Source organism: Bos javanicus, chromosome 2 (genome assembly GCF_032452875.1).
Source record: "Bos javanicus breed banteng chromosome 2, ARS-OSU_banteng_1.0, whole genome shotgun sequence".
NCBI classification, from domain to species: domain Eukaryota; kingdom Metazoa; phylum Chordata; class Mammalia; order Artiodactyla; family Bovidae; genus Bos; species Bos javanicus.
In genome coordinates, this window is record NC_083869.1 from 121,067,209 (window position 1) to 121,084,876 (window position 17,668).

General features: G+C 52.2%; 1 protein-coding gene and 1 long non-coding RNA gene across 5 annotated transcripts in view; both read right to left on the minus strand.

Annotated features, from left to right (window-relative positions):
• Positions 1–5,208, minus strand: part of NHSL3 (NHS like 3) — a 28,246-nt gene extending 23,038 nt beyond the window's left edge. For 2 of the 3 annotated variants that reach the window (XR_009730980.1, XM_061388816.1), the window contains exon 1: positions 4,835–5,207. Coding sequence is in view for 2 of the 3 variants with exons in the window: in XM_061388816.1 (XP_061244800.1) it covers positions 4,835–5,069 (235 nt within the window). In the remaining variant the exon portion in view is untranslated. Of the gene's footprint in view, positions 1–4,834 lie in introns of all 3 variants that reach the window. The other variant, XM_061388831.1, reaches the window with a different exon arrangement.
• Positions 5,209–9,128: 3,920 nt separating this feature from the next.
• Positions 9,129–17,668, minus strand: part of LOC133230995 (uncharacterized) — a 40,370-nt gene continuing 31,830 nt past the window's right edge. Inside the window, exon 3 of one of the 2 annotated variants that reach the window (XR_009731010.1) lies at positions 9,129–9,590. This is a non-coding gene — a long non-coding RNA (uncharacterized LOC133230995). The remainder of the gene's footprint in view (positions 9,591–17,668) is intronic. The other variant, XR_009731009.1, reaches the window with a different exon arrangement.

The window sequence follows — 17,668 nt, forward strand, 5'->3', positions numbered from 1 at the left end:
ACATTAGTCCAGGCCCCAGGCTGAGGACGCTGAGATGCCCCTCCCCACGAAGAAGGTGCCAGAAAAGCACATCCTGTCCAACTCCAAATCGTTTGAGCACCCTGCTCTGGAGTCCGGGGCAGTGATTTCCCCGGGAGTATCACAGAGTAGATGACACTGGACGAGGTCTTGAGGATGAATAGGCGTTCTGGATGGAAAAGAGGAGGGAACACATCCTCGGTGAGATCAGTGCATGCAGTGGCACCAAATGTGGAACTGCGTGAACTGTGTTTATCGACAGGCAAACAGATATCACGCAGACCTCAGAGGGGCAAAGTGACCACTAACCAAAGTGCCTTTGGGTCCTCAGTTTGCTTTAGAGCCACACAGGCCCCTTCCTCAGCAGGAAGACTCGGCACCATTCACCCCACATTCTTCCCACCCACCTTCCTATGATATCCAGGCCACTGGGTCCTGATGTCACGTCCACCCGACTGACCAGAGATAGGCTCTTTTTCCCTTAACACAGCTCCCACCCCCAGCCTCCCTTCCAGCTTGCTCCTCCAGCCCATTCTCAAACCCACAGAATTCTAGAATGAGAAAGGGCCACTAACAGTGGAGGCCATTAAACCCCATCTTTATTAAGAGAGTGTCTTTGCCAAGAGTGGGGCAGGACTTGGCAAAGCAGAACTCACACTCAGGAGTCTCTCCATAACCCCATGCCAAGGACAGTTCGCCATGAATGAGGGCCAGAGTTCATGGGGTCAAATCGGCTGAACCTGGCAGAGTACCTCCTAAATTCTATCAGTAACCCCACCCCTAGCCACTGCCCTCTGCCTGAGAGAAACCTTCAGGAGAGCTGGCATACATCTCTCCCCAAAGGTGGTCCCAAGCTCTACAGTTACTCCCCACCAGAGTAAGAAACACTTCCAACCTCATATTACCTTGTGTGGGCAGTGAGGCCTCGGGAGGCCAACTGTTACTGCCACGCTGTGTTCATCACTCCCATGCAAGTGACAACCATGCCTGTCTTGTCTCAAGTATTTGCCTTAGCCTGACTTTTCACTTTTCACTCTCATGCATTGGAGAAGGAAGTGGCAAGCCACTCCAGGGTTCTTGCCTGGAGAATCCCAGGGACGGGGAGCCTGGTGGGCTGCCGTCTATGGGGTCGCACAGAGTTGGACACAACAAGCGACTTAGCAGCAGCAGCAGACCAGTGCCTGACACTATATGGTAAGGAATATGTCTCTTTCACCCTGGAGGAGGAAATGGTAACCCACTGCAGTATTCTTGCCTGGAGAGTCCCATAGACAGAAAGACAAGCAGGCTACAGTCCATAGGGTTGTGCAAAGAGTTGGACATGACTGAGTGACTGAGCACATGTCTTTCTCAAATGAATGAGGCTGAATGACCTTGACCAACTTACTTTTACCCTCTGAGTCTATTTTCTCACCTATAAACTACTTCCCAGGTTGTTGAGGACAACAGGGAAAACATTCATGAAAATGCTTGGCCAGGGTCTGGCACATAGCAGCCTTCATGTTCCCCTTCAAACTAGCCAACACCCTGCCTTCCTTCCACACCCTGCTTACCTCCTCCAGGAAGCCTCCCCCGATTATCTCCCGGGCTCCAGTCCTGGCCTCTGTCCCAGAAACACTTCCTCCCCACATACTTGTCTAGAGTCCAGGTGATATTTCTGAAAAATATGGATTCCTGCTTGTTTTGTTTTTATGTTTTCTGTGCCTGTGTCCTCCACTGAACAAAGGTAAGACTCCATCTTTTTTTTTTTTTAAGACTCCACCTTCTGTGTAAGCAATGAATTGTTTTCCAAACACAAGTAAGAATAAACTCAGCCAACACTCAAGTCCTCAGCATCACAACAGCAACAATTTCCTGCCGTCTGCACCACACTCCACAGTTCACAAGGCACTTGCATGTCTGTTATCTGATTTGATCTTTGAAACACCCGGGTAAAGCCAGAATTTATCATCTCTATTTTACAGATAAGGAAACTGAGGCTTGGAGGGGTTACTAACCTGCTGGTATTACATGGCCCAAGAGAGAAGCAGATCATGGCTCAGGCCAGAGTTGTCCTATCAACCTCAGAGCCCATTCCTTCCAGACTGGGTCCTTAAAACTCAGGCGAACAAATTCACAAACACAATAACAGCGACCCCTTACATTTCTATGGTGACTTCCCTTGCATGTAATTTTCACATCCTCTTTTGTGAGAATCTTGGAGAGAAAGCTCACAGACCCATCAAGGTCTACCTGGACGGATACCCCAAAGAGGGTAATGGAAACGACGAGACCACAGAGAAGTTGCCTGCCTGGTGACACCAAGCTTGCTAACTGCTGGGCCAGAATGTGAACTCTCATCCATTTGCCTGCCTCTGATACTATGCCTACTCTACCAAGTTCCCTCACTTTTCTCTGGGCCTCTTCCCATCTGTAGAATGGGTTGGATGAGGGGATTTTTAAGCCTTACCCCCTGGTCTGTGTCTTTGGGTAAATGAAGAAAGCAGGACCAGTTCTGGAGTCAGATGACTTGAGTTAAAATCCCAGGTGGGTAAATCAGTCACTCACTGTTCCTGAGACTCAGTTTTTTCATCTGCAAATGGGTATAAATGAGATCATGGACACGTGGCTTCTGGCACATTCAGAATAATAAATAAATGTCAGACTTCCTCTCTTTGCTTTTTAAGTGTGTGGCAGGGCAGTGAGGGGAGCAGGGAAGATACAGGCTCAGAATCTATACCAAGCTCAGTATAGATTTACTGGTATTTTCCCCTTTACAGTAGGGGACTCAGATCAGGGAAACCAAGACCTGCATCTGTGGATCTTTGGTTCAGCACCTGGGAGGGGGGACCTCCTAGGAATTTTGTGTGTGTGCCTCTTCCCCCTCTCCCCAAATCTTCATTCTAAACATTTTCCCCAGAAAGAGTTAAGCCTTCTTTGGGCTTCCCCTTCCGGACCAGCGGTGCCAGTGGAGATTAGAGAGATTGGATTTATTTCTCTTAATAAACAGAAAAGAAGTTTGGCCAGGCAGGTGACAAAGAACAATTGGAATAATAGGAGGTTGGAGCAAAAGGAAACAGGACTTCCTCCAGACATACCTGGGGCCACCCCCAGACCTGGGGAAACAACAGCCAGTGGCAGGGAGGTTTGGCCCACGCACGTGGGCCCAAATCAGGCCAACCTGCTGCCCAGAAAGCCCAGTGCTACCCAATACCAAACATAAGGCTGGGGGACGTCTGCCACTGACCCAATGACCTCTAACCAGGCTGTCAGAGCAGGGACCTACAGAGTCAGTTTTCCTGTCTCCCCTTCACCACCACCACCCCACCCCCACCCTAGGCTGGTCTCCCAGTGGACCTCCTAGCCCAGGTCCACTGGCCTAGGCCACACCGTTAGCCTTCATTCTCTAACCCTGACAGTGGGACCACAACCCATCTTGTCCAGTTCTGCCCCAGGACTCTGTGAATGAGATGGGGATGACTTCAGGCTGAATCCTGGTGGAACAGCCCTGGGACAGGTTTCATGTATTGTGGGAGCTGCCCTTGGAAACATCCTCCTTGCAAACCTTCCCTCAGGGCCTGGCCCAGTGACCTGAGCCCCAGCACCCAACCTCCATTTGAGGCTGGGCTGCAGGGATGCAGGACCCATTTCCAAAAGGAAGATCAGGCCGGATGCAATCACACAAGAGGCTTTTCACCCTCTTCCTGACCCCAGGAAGTGTTCTTTCTAATTCGCCTCCAGAGGAGGTGGTTAAAGGACACTGGGAGGGTAAACACAGCGGAATGGGATGGGCCTGCACACACCGCCATTTCCTCACCTCTGGCACTAACACTGCCAGCAGGAAAAGTAGACTTCCTAGGATGGCAGCCCCAAGGGAGCCCCACCCTCTGGCAGAGACTCATGCCCTCCCCCTCAATCAGGAGACACAAACAGAGGGGAAGATGAGGGGAGAACCAAGCAAGTGCAAGTGGCCAAAAGAAAAGTGACCCCGGTAGGCATGGGTCAGGTCAGCCACTCCTGCCCTCAGGCTGCCCAACCACCAGGCCAGAGGGAGCCTACAGGCAGAGAACTAGCTGTGGTAGTTCAGGTACCCACCGCTGTCACAGATACAGCTTCTCCATTAACTTGGGCCTCAGTTTCCCCCCTCTGCAAGCACACTTCCAACACAGGAACAACGTTGGGCTGGGGGAAGGAGGGGTGGGAGGGGCTGTTGGCTCAAATCCCGAGCTCACCACCCCAGGAGGTGGATGTTTGCGTTTGGCCCAGGTGAGTGGTAAGGGGGGGCCAGGTAGGAAAAGCTAACACTGCTAATAACGTAAAGCATGTCACTGCTCCGTGCGGGTCCAGTGTGGGGCTGGCAACCCAGATCCCCCTCCACAGCTGACACACCTTCTGAGTGCAGTTGACTTTCCAGACCCAGAGGAACCCCCACCAGACATGCAAGGCCACTTGCCTCTCCCATTGGCCCCGATCCAGAGTCAAGTCTCTGACCCCCTGACTCAGCAGCAGAGGGCAGAACCTGGGTGAGCCTGGGGGAGGCGGGTACTGCCTCACCGTCCCAAGAGCCGGGCGGCCAGCACTTCCAGACTAAGCCGGGGGATCCCTGCCCCAGTCGGGGGTCCCCCCACCCCTAGAGCGGGGCTGGGTTGAGTCTGGGACATCAGGAGCGGGGTGGCGCAGAGTCGGGGTGCTCGGACCGAGTCCCGGCTCTTCGCTCCCCCAGCACCAACGCCTAGGAAGTCAGCACCCTCCGGACACGCCGCGGACCCCAAACGGAGCCACTCGGGCCGCACCCCGGGCACCGCCCCGCGCCTCCCCAGGTGCCCGGCCGCCTTACCTCGGCCCTTACCCTTGGCCTTCCTGGCCTTGTCGTCCGCCTTCTTGGCCCGGGGGGCGGCCGGCTCGGCGCCCTCGGCCCCCGCCGCCTTCTTCTTGCGCCGCTTGCCCCGCAGCCAGCTGAAGGCGCGGCGGAGGCCGGACGCGCCCGAGCGAGACTTCTTCCTGCGCGGGGGGCCGCCGGGGCCCCCCGGCTCGTCGGCCGCAGGTGCGGCGGGGGACGCGCGGGCCGCCATAGCGCGGCGGGCAGACCTGGCGGCGGGGGTCAGGCCCCCTGAGGCGGGGCGCCCATGGGCCGGGGGCGAGCGGGCGGGCGGGCAGGCGGCCGCCGCGCCGAGACGCGCCCGGAGAAAAGTTTGGGCGGCGGAGGCAGAGCGGGCGAGGAGCGGGCGGGCGGCGGGAGCGGCGCAGGAGGGGCCGCGGGGCGGCGGGCGGGGCGCGGAGGCCGGCCGGGAGGGACGGGGCCGGGAGGGAGCGGCCACGGGGCGGGGGCGGCGCTGCCTGCGGCCCCTCCCGCCTCCTCCTGCCCGCCGGCCGGGGTCCCGGAGCTCGGGGGCTAGCGGAGGGAGAGGTCCGGTCCCGAGGGAGGGTGGTCACCGCGCCCCCGAGCCGCGGCGGGGGCCCGGGCCGAGAGGGCGGGGTCGCGGGGTGGGCGTGGAGGGGGCGGTACCGAGGTTCAGTCCCGGCGGGGCCATTGAAGAGAGCAAGGTTCCGACGGAGAAGTACTGGCGCTGGGGTGGGGGTGCTCAGAGAAAGCGGGGAGAAAAATGCTGGGGTTGGATCCCAAGAGAACTTCGTGTCCTGAGTTCGGTCCAGAAAGAGATGGGGGATTCTGGAATCCTCTTTCTGGAGTAAGGGGTTTCTGAGAATGCTTTCCAGGATCTGGGTGGTATTGGAGGTTTTGCTCTAGAGACAGACTTCAGACCCACCTGAGACCTGGAGCTTTCTTCTGCAGTCTGGCAACTCGGAGTCTCCTTTCCCTCCTTTCCCCTTCCTCACCACACCTTCCCCCAGCCCCCATCAATCCTCAGTGTGGAGCTGGGACCCATGCTTCCTGGGTTCCTGCTTCCCCCTTGGGTGGCAGGTGACAGGATGAGGAGAGCCGTGCCTCAGTTTACCCTTGGGCCAGGTTGTGAGTCCCCAGAGCACTAGTGTCTGGGTCTGGATTTTCCACTGAGATGCTCAGTACTGATCAGAACTGATCTTGGACTTGAACTCACAGCTTTATAAGATGCTTTGAGATCCTCTGCAGGTGACAGGTGTGACGGAGGAAGCCGGTAGAGAAAGGAAGCCTTTAAGAATCACAAAAATGCTATGCTTTGTTTCCTCCAGGCCTCTGGCTCTTTATTGTAGCTGAGGGAGCCCTTTTGTATGATCTGATCCTACAAGAGGCTCTGAGGGAGGCAGGCCAGGGAGTGATACCCATAGTACAGAAGAGAAACTGAGGCCAGAAGAAGACAGATTGCCCAGGAGCATGGAGGGGGTCATCAGCAGAGGAATTAAGATTGACAATGTAAGTCTTGTCTCTGCCTGGTTCCCAGGAGCTAGAAATTGCCCTAGGGACCAGCTGTGAGATCTTGGACTCCCTTTTGACTCAGAAGGGCATCATGATCACCCCACCGGTTAAAATTTGTCTTCATCATCCAGCCTGACCTTGGTAAAACAGCCTTCTCCTTGTCCTTACTCAGCCTAGTCAGCCCTGGTGTAGTGTCAACAACACTCACTATGATATTGTAGAAGGATTAGAGTGAGCAGTGTGACCTTTTGAACTTGCCTTAGCTCCCTGAGTAGGGGCTCAGCTGTGGCAAACCTGGGCCATCGGTGACAACTCCCCTCCCACACACACACACACACGTGGTGGGCCTGGGGCAGATCACTGTACTTACTGGGCCCCAGTTTCCCATCTAACCGTCGTCACTCATTTGCTTTCAGCCCATAATCCCAGAGCACCCATTCCGGATCAGTGTGCATCACTGGGCCATGCACAGGGATCACACTGGGCTTGTCCTCATGGTGCTCTCTGCCCCCTTCAGCACTAGGTGCGTATCAGAGGAAAAGTGATACCGGAGGGACTGATGTTTTAAGAGCAATGCATAGAACCTCAGCCTGTTAGATAATATGGATGGACTAGAGAGGAGAGAGAAGGCAAACATACTCTGGCTTTTGGAAGGGGTGATCAGGAGAGGAATAGTTGGACAGCCTTGCCCCCCACCCACCCTTTCAGCACCTCTTTTTCCTGGTGGCCAGACTGGTTACACAGTTTCAGAGCCCAGTACAAAATGAAAATGCAGGGCCCCTGTTCAACATTTATTACAAATTTCAAGAAAGTAACAGCAGAGCATGATCAAGCATGGGGCCTTTCAGAGAGCAGGGCCAAGTGGACTATGCGCATGAAGTTGATCCTGCCAGTGGCTCATATCCTCAGCGAAGCCTTCCCCTCAAACCACAATCCCCAGGAGTCAACTCACAGATTAGGTCCCCTGATTTGGAAGTGGGGAGAGAAAAGGGAGTAGGGAGAGGTCAGGGCTGTATTCCCTTCACTGCTTCTAACTCCAACACCCAGACGCTCTCACCTCCCATCTCCAGCCACCCTTAATCCGGCAGCCCGGCTTTCCTATTTGTCTCCTGGCCTGATAGGCCTGATTCTGAGCCCCTCAGGGCTAGCTGGAACAGGCTAGCCTGCAACACTGCTCTCTGGATTCACGATTCTCAGCTCAGCTACATTTCTTTGCCGTCCCTCTGGGCAGCTAAGGAAACTGACTACCCAGCAGCCCCTGTCGGCAGAGCCCAAAGTCCATCCTAGAGCCAGGCTGTCACCTGACCAGGAAGGAAGCTGCCAGCCTGTCCCCAGGGAGGAAGGAGCCATAACCAAGCTTAGGGCTGTAGCCCCTGAGGTCATCCAGCTTTTCTCCCTCTGTTATTGTTTGTTATGTTGTTGCTCTCTGACTGTGCCCCATGGCTTGCAGCATTTTAGCTCCCCTACCAGGGATCAAACCCAGACCCTCAACAATAAAAGTTCAGAGTCCTAATCACTGTGCCAACAGGGAATTCTCTGTTCCCTCTGTTTGTGGAAAACTCAGGACCACCCCAGGTGGGCCTCACACCAATCCAACATTCCCTGATCCTCCGACCCTCGGGAGACCTGCCTTTCATAGGATCCAGCTTTGTCCTCTGCTAGGTCTGGCCCATGGACTTTATACAGACTGGGCAGCCAGGCCAAGGTGTGGCTGAGCCACCCTCATTTTACAGAGAACACCAGGAAGGGTCTGTAAATCAAGCAGCCCCTGGTGGGAGCACCTGTGGCTTCCCTCCGTTCTTAGACCAATTGGAGGGTGGAGCAGTTCCGCAAAGTTGATGATTTTGAGAGATTAACAGTCCTATTCCATGGATAAGAAAGCCTAAAGAGAGGTGGAATGACTTGCCAAAAGACACACAGCTCCCTCTGGGCAGAGGTGAAATTTAAAACTGCTTTGTGTTCCTGTGTGTGTATTTTCTAATTGATCACTAGCTTTGTGCTCCTGCCTCACCCCTGCTGCTTTCAAAGGTTGGGAAAGCAAAGTATTTATTCTGGGGCCACATCTGGGCCTCTAGGAACTTCCAGAAATGTTCTGCTTAACTTCAGATGCACCTGTATGCATCTTTTCTTGGGAAAGAATGGGTCCACGGCTTTAGCAGACTCTCTAACCTTTGATCCTTTTCAGTGGGAGAAGATAGAAAGAGGCTCATTGTGTTTGATGTCCTCCACCTCTTCCCTCCCTAACCTAGGAGTTGGGGGACCCTGCAGGTCTCATCCCCACCGTAGGCACTCTTGTGCCCCTACCCTGTGGCTCCTGGCATCTATGGCAGTGTGTCAACGTTTCCAACAACCTCCCTGCTGAGTTCTTCTTTGATACTCCCAGCATCTCTTAGAATCAGGCCCAAAGCCTAATTCCACCCATTTTCCCTGCTGGGTTGAGAGGTCCAAGGTGTTAGTGGCGTGTGTGGAAAGGAAATGGAGTTTTGTGGGCTCCCTCCCAGCTCCAAGTTGCTGCCAGCTCCTGGGAGGTTAAGGTAGGGAAGGGAAGGGAAGAGAGAGAAGGTGGGGGGCACCGAGAGAAAGAAGAGGTTGCTGCAGCCACTGCCCAGTCTCCACTGTGGAATGAACTCTGATTCCTCACATTCTTTCAGCCACTATCTCCTGAGCACCGGCTCTGTGCTCCAGGCCTCCAGATTGACCTGTTATTATTCTATGATCAGATCATCATTCTGAGCTGTCCACAGTATAGACAAGTGGGTTTCAATCTTTTTCTTTTAGGAGTGGAACTTTTATTTTTCCTTTCAAACAAAAGCCCGCAGAATTTTACCTGACAAATAAAAGTCAGTGCTTTTACATATGAATTTATTTTTGTCAATCAAAATGTATAACCTTTACTTACCACAAAATAATTCCGTGGGAACAATGCCGACATTTTGATGGACTAAAAATTTGAAACCCTGAATTACAGGTGATGGTTATGGTTTTAACTGAGAGCCAGCATTCAATTTATTTCTGCAGCAGTTTCTTTTAGTCAGTAATTAGAAAATACTGCACTTCATAGACATGCAGAGGCAAATGGTAAGTGTTTTAACATCTTGGTAGAAGTGTCAGGAGAAGCTTTATTCTGAGGTCTGCACAGAAATAAGTTATGCAGGACTTCCCTGGAAATCCAGTGGTTAAGATTCCATGCTTCCACTGCAGAGGGCATAGGTTCGATCCCTGGTTAGGGAAGTTTTGCATGCTGCAGAGAAAAGGAAAAGAAAAAAGTTGTACATGATGTGAAGGAAAAAAAAGTTCTGCATGCTGCGGCCAAAAAGAAAAAAAAAAAAAGAGTTATTCAACCAGCCCAGCCTAATGGCTTGTTTTTGGTTTGTTTGCTTTGGTTTTCTGCCTATGGTGATTTTATTATTGCTACAATGGCTTGTTAAAAGTTAGGGACTTCCTGGGCTTCCCTGATAGCTCAGTGGTAATGAATCTGCTTGCCAGTGCTGGAGATATGGGTTCAATCCCTAATCTGGGAAGATTCCCATGTGCTGCAAAGCAACCAGGCCCGTGAGCCACAACTACTGAGCCTGTTGTCTAGAGCTCAGAAGCCACAACTACTGAAGCCCACGTGCCCCAAAGCCTGTGCTGTACAATAGGAGAAGTCATGGCAACGAGAAGCTCACGCACTGCGACTAGAGAGTAGCCCCCTCTCACCACGACTAGAGAAAACCGAGCAGCAGTGAAGACCCAGCACAGCCAAAAATAAGGAAATAAAGATTGAAGGCAGGAGGAGAAGAGAACGACAGAGGACAAGATGGTTGATGGCATCACCAACTCCATGGACATGAGTTTGAGCAAGCTCCAGGAGATGGTGAAGGACAGGGAAGCCTGGCGTGCTGCAGTCCATGGGGTCTCAAAGGGTTGGACATGACTGAATGAACAACAAAAACATTAAAAGTAACATGTCACTTAAAAAAAATTAGGTTAGGAACTTCCCTGCAGTCCACTGGTTAAGACTTCGTGCTTCCACTGCAGGGGCATGAGTTCAATCCCAGGTCCAGGAACTAAAATCCCACATGCCATACGGTATGGGCAAAAAGTTTTAAAAATGGAAAAGTTAGCCTAGTCTGTTTCTCATCTCAGTCCTGCCACTAACTTGCTGAATGTCTTTGGATAAGACACATGTCCTCTCTGGGTACCAGTTTCCCCAATGGAACATCTGATTTCATCTAGAAAAGGAGGGTGTGTAGAGGTACTGGAGTGGGTTGGGGCGTGTGGGGTGATGCATGGAGCATATACGGAAGCTTCATTACTCATCCTCACCACCCATGCCCATCCAGTGCTGAGCCTAAAGAAGGGGCCACAAAACCACTGAACTGCCCAAGTTCAAAGGCAGAGGCGAGTTGCCATGGAGACATGCTTTGTTTCCTAACTGTCTGACTGCATCTGACAAGCAGAAAGCCAGCTAGATGGACACTGACCTAGGCGGGGAGAACCAGGATTTCCTGACCCCAAGATCCACAGGGCTCACTGCTCTCCAAGGAGAGCTGTCAGTTCTCAGTTCTCACCCCCAAATCAGGGGCATGACCAGCTTGGGCTGCCAGCTGATAAGGCTTCCTGTAGGGAGCTGCTGGGTGGGGCCTCCAGGTGTTTGCAGACACCCACTCCACCAGTCCTAGGCAGGGAGGCTGGCCCTGTGCCCAAGGGCAGGGCTAGGAGGCAAGTGCCCACATTCAGGGCCTTCTGGAAGCTGGGGGAGGAGTCAAGATGTGTGGGCAGAGCTCCCTGCCCATGATCAGAAAGAAACATCTGGGTGTGGATTCTCAGCAGCACCCTCCACCCCCCAGCATCCTCACAGAACAAAAGAAAGTGAAGTCGCTCAGTTGTGTCCGACTCTTTGTGACCCATGGAGTGTAGCCTGCCAGACTCCTCCATCCATGGGATTTTCCTGGCAAGAATACTGAAGTGAGTTGCCATTTCCTTTTTCAGGGGATCCTCCTGACCCAGGGATCGAACCTGGGTCTCCCGCACTGCAGACAGAGTCTTTACCATCTGAGCCACCGGGGAAGCCCACCATCCATACAGGGGCCTACACAAACACACCAAGACACAAAGATAGGATGACAGACCCACATGCACATCAGTTCACACTGGCATACCCAAATACACAGATACACCAAAACACAAACCCAGATACACACAGACAATTCTGGGTACCCATAAACACCCAGGTACACTAAGATAGCCTGATGTCTAAACACACAGACACACAGATACAGAAATGTACCAAATTACACAGACATGCTGACACACACACACACATAGATATACAAATGCTCACACTCCCAGATGCACACTCATACAGACACCCACTGTACAAAAACAACACACACAGATACCCACTGGCCCATAAATCAGAGAGAGGTATACAGAAGGCCTTGTTACATAAATATAAACAAACGGTTACAAGGGGCAACATCGATACACAAAACCCAACACAGATGCAGGCAAGAGGAAGAGAAAGGAATTAATACTTGGTGGGGGTCCATTCTGCACAGCCAGCATGAAAGGAGTTATATCTGTAGGATCTTTTTAAAATCCTTCCGACAATCTGTGAAGTTGGCAGTGTTATCCCCGCTTTTTACAGATGCGAAATGTAGGATATATGTGCTTATAAAAGGCCCAAACAATGCAGAAATAAATAGGGTAAAATGTGAAAATGCCTCTTCACACACATTCCCCACCCACTCCACACCACTGTTCATGTTAGTGGGCAGTATGCATATATTTTTCTATGCATTTACATACAAGCATTTAAAAATACTACAAATTTAGGGGGCTTCCCAGGTGGTCTAGTGGTGAAGACTGTGCTGCTAATGCAGGGGGCATGGCTTCACTCGCTGGTTGGGGAACTAGGATCCCACCTGCCTTGTGGTCCAAAAAAACAGACAGAGAGAGACAGAGAGAGAGATCATAAACTGGAAAGTCTAAAAAATAATAAAAATACAAGTTTGAACATTTTCCAGGAAACCAACTCAGAGTGGTTAAGAAATGTGACCAAGGTCATAGAGCCAGTTAGCAGAATCAGGGTTTGGATTTAGCTCTGGCTCACTCCAAAATACTGTTTCTGCTGCCTCAGCCCACAGACAACCACAGAGACACAGATTCACAAAGGGGAGGCCCAGGGCAGGGGGAGGGGTGGCACCTCGGGGCTGGCCCAACAGGCTTTTTTCTGATTGCTCTGGGTCCCTTGGGTGGTTCCTCTGACTAAAGGCGTTGTCCCTGTAAATTCCTGTTAAGGGGCAGATATATTCCTGGGACGGGAACCTTTGAATCATTGACCCCGGGTGAGAATCAGGCAGGTGACTAAGTGATGCAGGCACGGCTCCAACTCTAGCTTCCCTGTCTCCTAACCTCTCAATCTCTTCACATGCCCTAAAGGGACCTTTTCTAAGGCTAACTCTGGACCTTGTCCCTCTCGCTGCTTAAATCCCTTCCTGTTGACTCCAGCATAAATCCCAGCCTCTTGGACACATGGAGTCCTTCGCTCTCTGGCTCACCTGCCTCTCCCCATTTTTCCTTTTGGTAAAGCACCTGTCCTTTAAGAGCAGCTCAAATGCTCCTTTTGTTGAGTCTTCCCTGACTCTTCTGTGCAAAATGCCCTCTGTTTCACCCCCTACCCTTCCACATGGTGTGCTCACAGACACCCACCGTGACTTACAATCATCACCATCAAGGCGTCTCTGCTGATGGACTGACCAGCTTCCAGAGCCTGCCCTATGTGTATTATATAACTGTTGTTGTGGTTTAGTCACTAAGTCATGTCCAATTCTTTTGCGACCCCATGGACTATAGCCCGCCAGGCTCCTCTGTCCATGGGATTCTCCAGGCAAGAATACCAGAGTGGGTTACCATTTCCTTCTCCAGGGGATCTTCCCGACCCAGGGATTGAACCCATGTCTCCTGCATTGCAGGTGGATTCTTTACCGCCAAGCCACCAGGGAAGCCGCAATTATATAATTGCCTCCCTTAATCTTTACAACAGCCCTAAAGAGATAAAAAGTCTTGTCCCCATTTTGCAGATGGTTAAATGGAGTCACAGAGAATTTAAGTCCCTTCTTTAAGGTCTGATTTTCTCAAAAGTCAGTCCCTGGCCATATCATGTACCACCACGTTATTGCAAACATGTTTCCCTTGCCCTCCCAGCTAGACTAGAAGCCCCGGAGGACAAGGACTCAGCTCTTTCATCTCTGAATCTCTGGTGCCGGCACTGGACAGAGGCGAGGGGCTCAGTGAATGGTTGTTGAATGAGCACTCCATCCATCCCCCCGAGTGACAGAATAAGAGAGGATAGGAGAGGAGACATTTGGGGGACTTGGGCACCCTGGGAATGTCCCTGCTGGATGGGATTCCCCCAGGAAGTCGTTGAAAGCAAGAGTTCCCTCGAATCAGGATGTGGGTGCCCCTAGAGCCTGGAGATATCTGTGTAGACCCTGCTGGGAGAGTAGGTGTCCTCTGGCTCCTCCACATGTCCCTCCCATCAGGAAGCTCTCAGCCTATCTGTTATTAAATATTTACTGTTTCCCACTCTGCTTGGCTTGGTCCCAGGCGCTGGAGGAGGGGACGGACCAGAGAGCAGGAGACAGGGACATACACAGTTAATGACCACCTACTACGTGCCATGGAATCCTCTCAACAGCCCTGCAGTTGGATCCTCGGCCCTGTTTTTGCAGCCAGGGAAATGAGGCTCAGAGAGGGGAAGAAACTGGTTCCAAGTCACGCAGCCAGTGAGCCAAGATCCAGAGTCAGGTGTGTGCTCCTCGATTCCCCTGCATCTTACCGCCCACCCCAGAGCCAGGGAGGATGTGGGCTGACTCAGAGGAGACTCAAGGAGGCCATTTTTGAGGTGGGTCTGTGGCTGGAATACAGCCTGCCCTGGCGGATATCTGACAACAACAGCTTGCATTTATCCAGCACTTTCCCTTCCATTAGCTCATCCAGCCCTCCCTAACATCCCCTCGGGTGCCTATTAGTACCTCCATTTGACAGATGAGGGATGGAGGCTCCATGAGGTCAAGTGACTTTCCCAAGGTTGTACAGCGACTGCAGACCCTCATCCTTCTCCTGCATTTCCCTGCTGCCTTCACTTCTGCCTCCTCCCAGCAGTCCTCCATGCTGCCCCAAGAGAGCTCCCTAAACCCAACCATGGGGAATTCCCTGGCCTTCTAGTGGTTAGGCCTCAGCTCTTTCACTGCTGAGCGCCTGGGTTCAATCCCTGGTCAGGAAACTAAGATCCCACAAGCCACCTGACGCAGCCGAAAGTAAAATTAATTAATTAATTAATGCGATTAAATGTTTAAAGTAAATAAATAACCCCAACCATGAGCCTCCACCGCTACGGGCCCGGCCAGTCTCTGCTCTCATACGGCACATGGCCACGCCTTTGCCTGTGGCTTGTGCCTCAGCACTCCCTGATTCAGTCACCTTTCAAGCTCCCTCTCAGCCTACAAGTGCCAACTCAAATGCCCCTTCTCTCGAAAGATTTCCTAGACTGGCTTTCTCCATACAAACCTCTAAGAGAACAATTATCTTATTATATTAAATTGCTTGTCTCCATCCTCAGACTGTGAGCTCCTTAAGGGCAAAGACAATGATTTTTCAAGTCTGTCTTCCCTGCACATAGCTTTGCATTCTCAGTAAGAACTTGTTGAATTAATGGATGACATTCTGAAGGTTGGGCCCAGTGGAAGATGATGAGGCCTTAAAAGAAAAGGCACAAGAGTGTGGGTGTGGAGGGAACTTCCCTAGTGGTTCAGTGGTTAGGACTTCGCCTTCCAACGCAGATGGTGTGGGTTCAATCCCTGGTCAGGGAGCTAAGATCTCACATGGGGCAAAAAAAAAACAAAGAAGAAAAAAATTAAAAATTCAAGATATAGGGATGTCAAGAAGAGAAACTAGTATTTGGGGTGGGGAGAAGGGCTGGGATTTTTCTTTTGGACATTTTGAGTCTGAAGTGTCGCTAGGACATCCAGCTGTATGTGCCAAGCAGGTAGGAGTTGGGAGTGGGGTGGGGAGGAAAACTTACCAGGAAGAAAAGATACTAACAGCAACTGCCAGGAACTGACTGCTGGCTATATGTCAGACCCAGTGCTGAAGGCTTTACGTGCATTATCCCATGCTTTATGTATATTATCCCATATAGTTCAGACAGTAAAGAATCTGCCTGCAATGCAAGAGACTCAGGTTCAGTCCCTGGGTCGGGAAGATCCTCTGGAGAAGGGAATGGCAATCCACTCCAGTATTCTTTCCTGGAGAATCCCATGGACAGAGGAGCCTGGTAGGGTACAGTCCAAGGGGTTGCAAAGAGTCAAGACACAATTGAGCGATTAACACTGCTACTACTATCCCATTTGATCCCCAGAAGATAGGTAATATCAACCCATTTGATGGAGGAGGAAGTTAAGGCTCAGAGAAGTAATTTATCCAAAGTTACATGGCTAGTAAAAGGCAGAGGCAGGATTTGAACCAGGTCCATTCGATGCCAAAGTCCAGACACTTAATTACTCCTCCATATGGTAGACTATGGAAGTTTATAGAACACATACCTTTAAGGGGCACGGTCGGAAGGTGAGATCAGAGAGGGAACCATTCAAGAGATAGAAGGAAAACCATCAGGGTGGTATCTGAGGCCAAGAAAAGAGCTCCAAGAAGGGCCAGGTCGGCAGTGCTTACCGTCCCTGAGAGATCAGGGTGGGGTAAGGGATTTAGCAACTAAGTTAAGGCAACCTTCCAGAGAGCTGCTTCCACGTGCTGCTTCGGGGAGTCCGTAATAGGACCTGCTGAGTGGGAGGTGAGAAAGTGGAGGCGGTTGGCTAGAAAGAGAAGGAGAGAGCAGGGAAGGAAGAGAGCACCCTGTGGGTATGTGGGCCTAGGAGGGCGGGGCAAACAGGTTTGGGCTGGCCCGGAAATACTGGGGAAGGGATGCTCGGCTGGTGGGAGGAGGGGGCAGTGAGCATTTGAGCATTTTAGGTTGAGTCAGCCTCAGCGACTAGACTCAAGGACACCCTCACTCTCTTCCCTGATGGCCCCTCCTCCTCCAAGCCATCCCCATCTCTCAGGCCAGGCCACATTAGCCTCATTCATGCTCCCCTCTCCCTCCCCCACCACTCCCCAGAGGTTGTTCAGGACCAGCCACCCCCACGTCCAGTCTGCTGTCTCACCGCCTGGCCCAGCCTGGTGAGGCAGGCGGGGAGGAGTGTCCAGGCAGGAAAGGGCTGAGTCACTCAGCCACGCATCTGGTCTCAGATCTCATCTCGATACCCAGATGAAAGGGGCAGGAAGGAAGAGGGCTCCGCCCCCCACAAGCTCTCCTGGCCTGTCCTCACTTTGCCAGGTTGGGAGAGGAGCCCCGTTGTCACGTTAGCAACCACCATTTGCTGCTTCACCCCCTCCGGCTGGGGTCCTTTGCTGCTCTGCTCGCCTTGAAAAAGTAGGGTCTGGCCGTCACCTTCATTTCACCAGTGAGGAAGTTCAGAGAGACACAGGGGCTTGGGCAAGGTCACACAGATTGGAAGGCTGGCCCACTGGCGTCCTCATTCGGTATTCCGGGGAACACAGAATGGGGTGGTGTTTGGAGACAGTGGACCAAGGTGTGAGGGGCTCAGACATGCCAGTGGGTGATGCCTGCAGAAGCTGGGTGGCCGGAGGCACTGGGCTCCTGCTCCTGCCAAAATGGCCTCTTCTCCAGTCCCAGCGGAGGGCAGACCCTCCTTCCTCCACTCCTTGCTCCACCCTTGCTGTTGTTGGCTCAGCTCGGAGCCACCCCCTACCTCATTCCTCAGCATCTCCCATCCTCTCTGCACTTTGCCACGCTGAGAGGAATAGCAGGGGCCTTGGCAGGCCATGCCTGCCATCCTGCACTCTGCCAGGGCACAGTGTTCCCATTGTCTTGAGCAGCGAGAGGTGTCCAGGTCCTGGCAAGGGGTGGGGGATCATGCCAGGCTTCTCCTGTCTCCAGGGGCCGCTCAGCAGCTTTCTGTGGGGCCCAGGCTGTTTGTCCACACAACACCCAGAGTGCCATTGGGCAAGTCACAGAGGAGCAAGCAAATCAGCATTCTCCCATAGACCCGGACCATCCCTGATATTAACTTTTGATTGATTCAATTGCATTTAATGTGGTTAGAGTCACAGCTGTGCCACTTGCTGTATGACCTTGGGCAAATGTCTAGACTCCTCTTTCTTCCTCTTTAAAACAGGAATAGCAATGGTAACAACTCCCTACCAGAGTGGTTGTCAGAGTTGATTTAGATAATGCCTAAAGCAGGTAACAAAAAT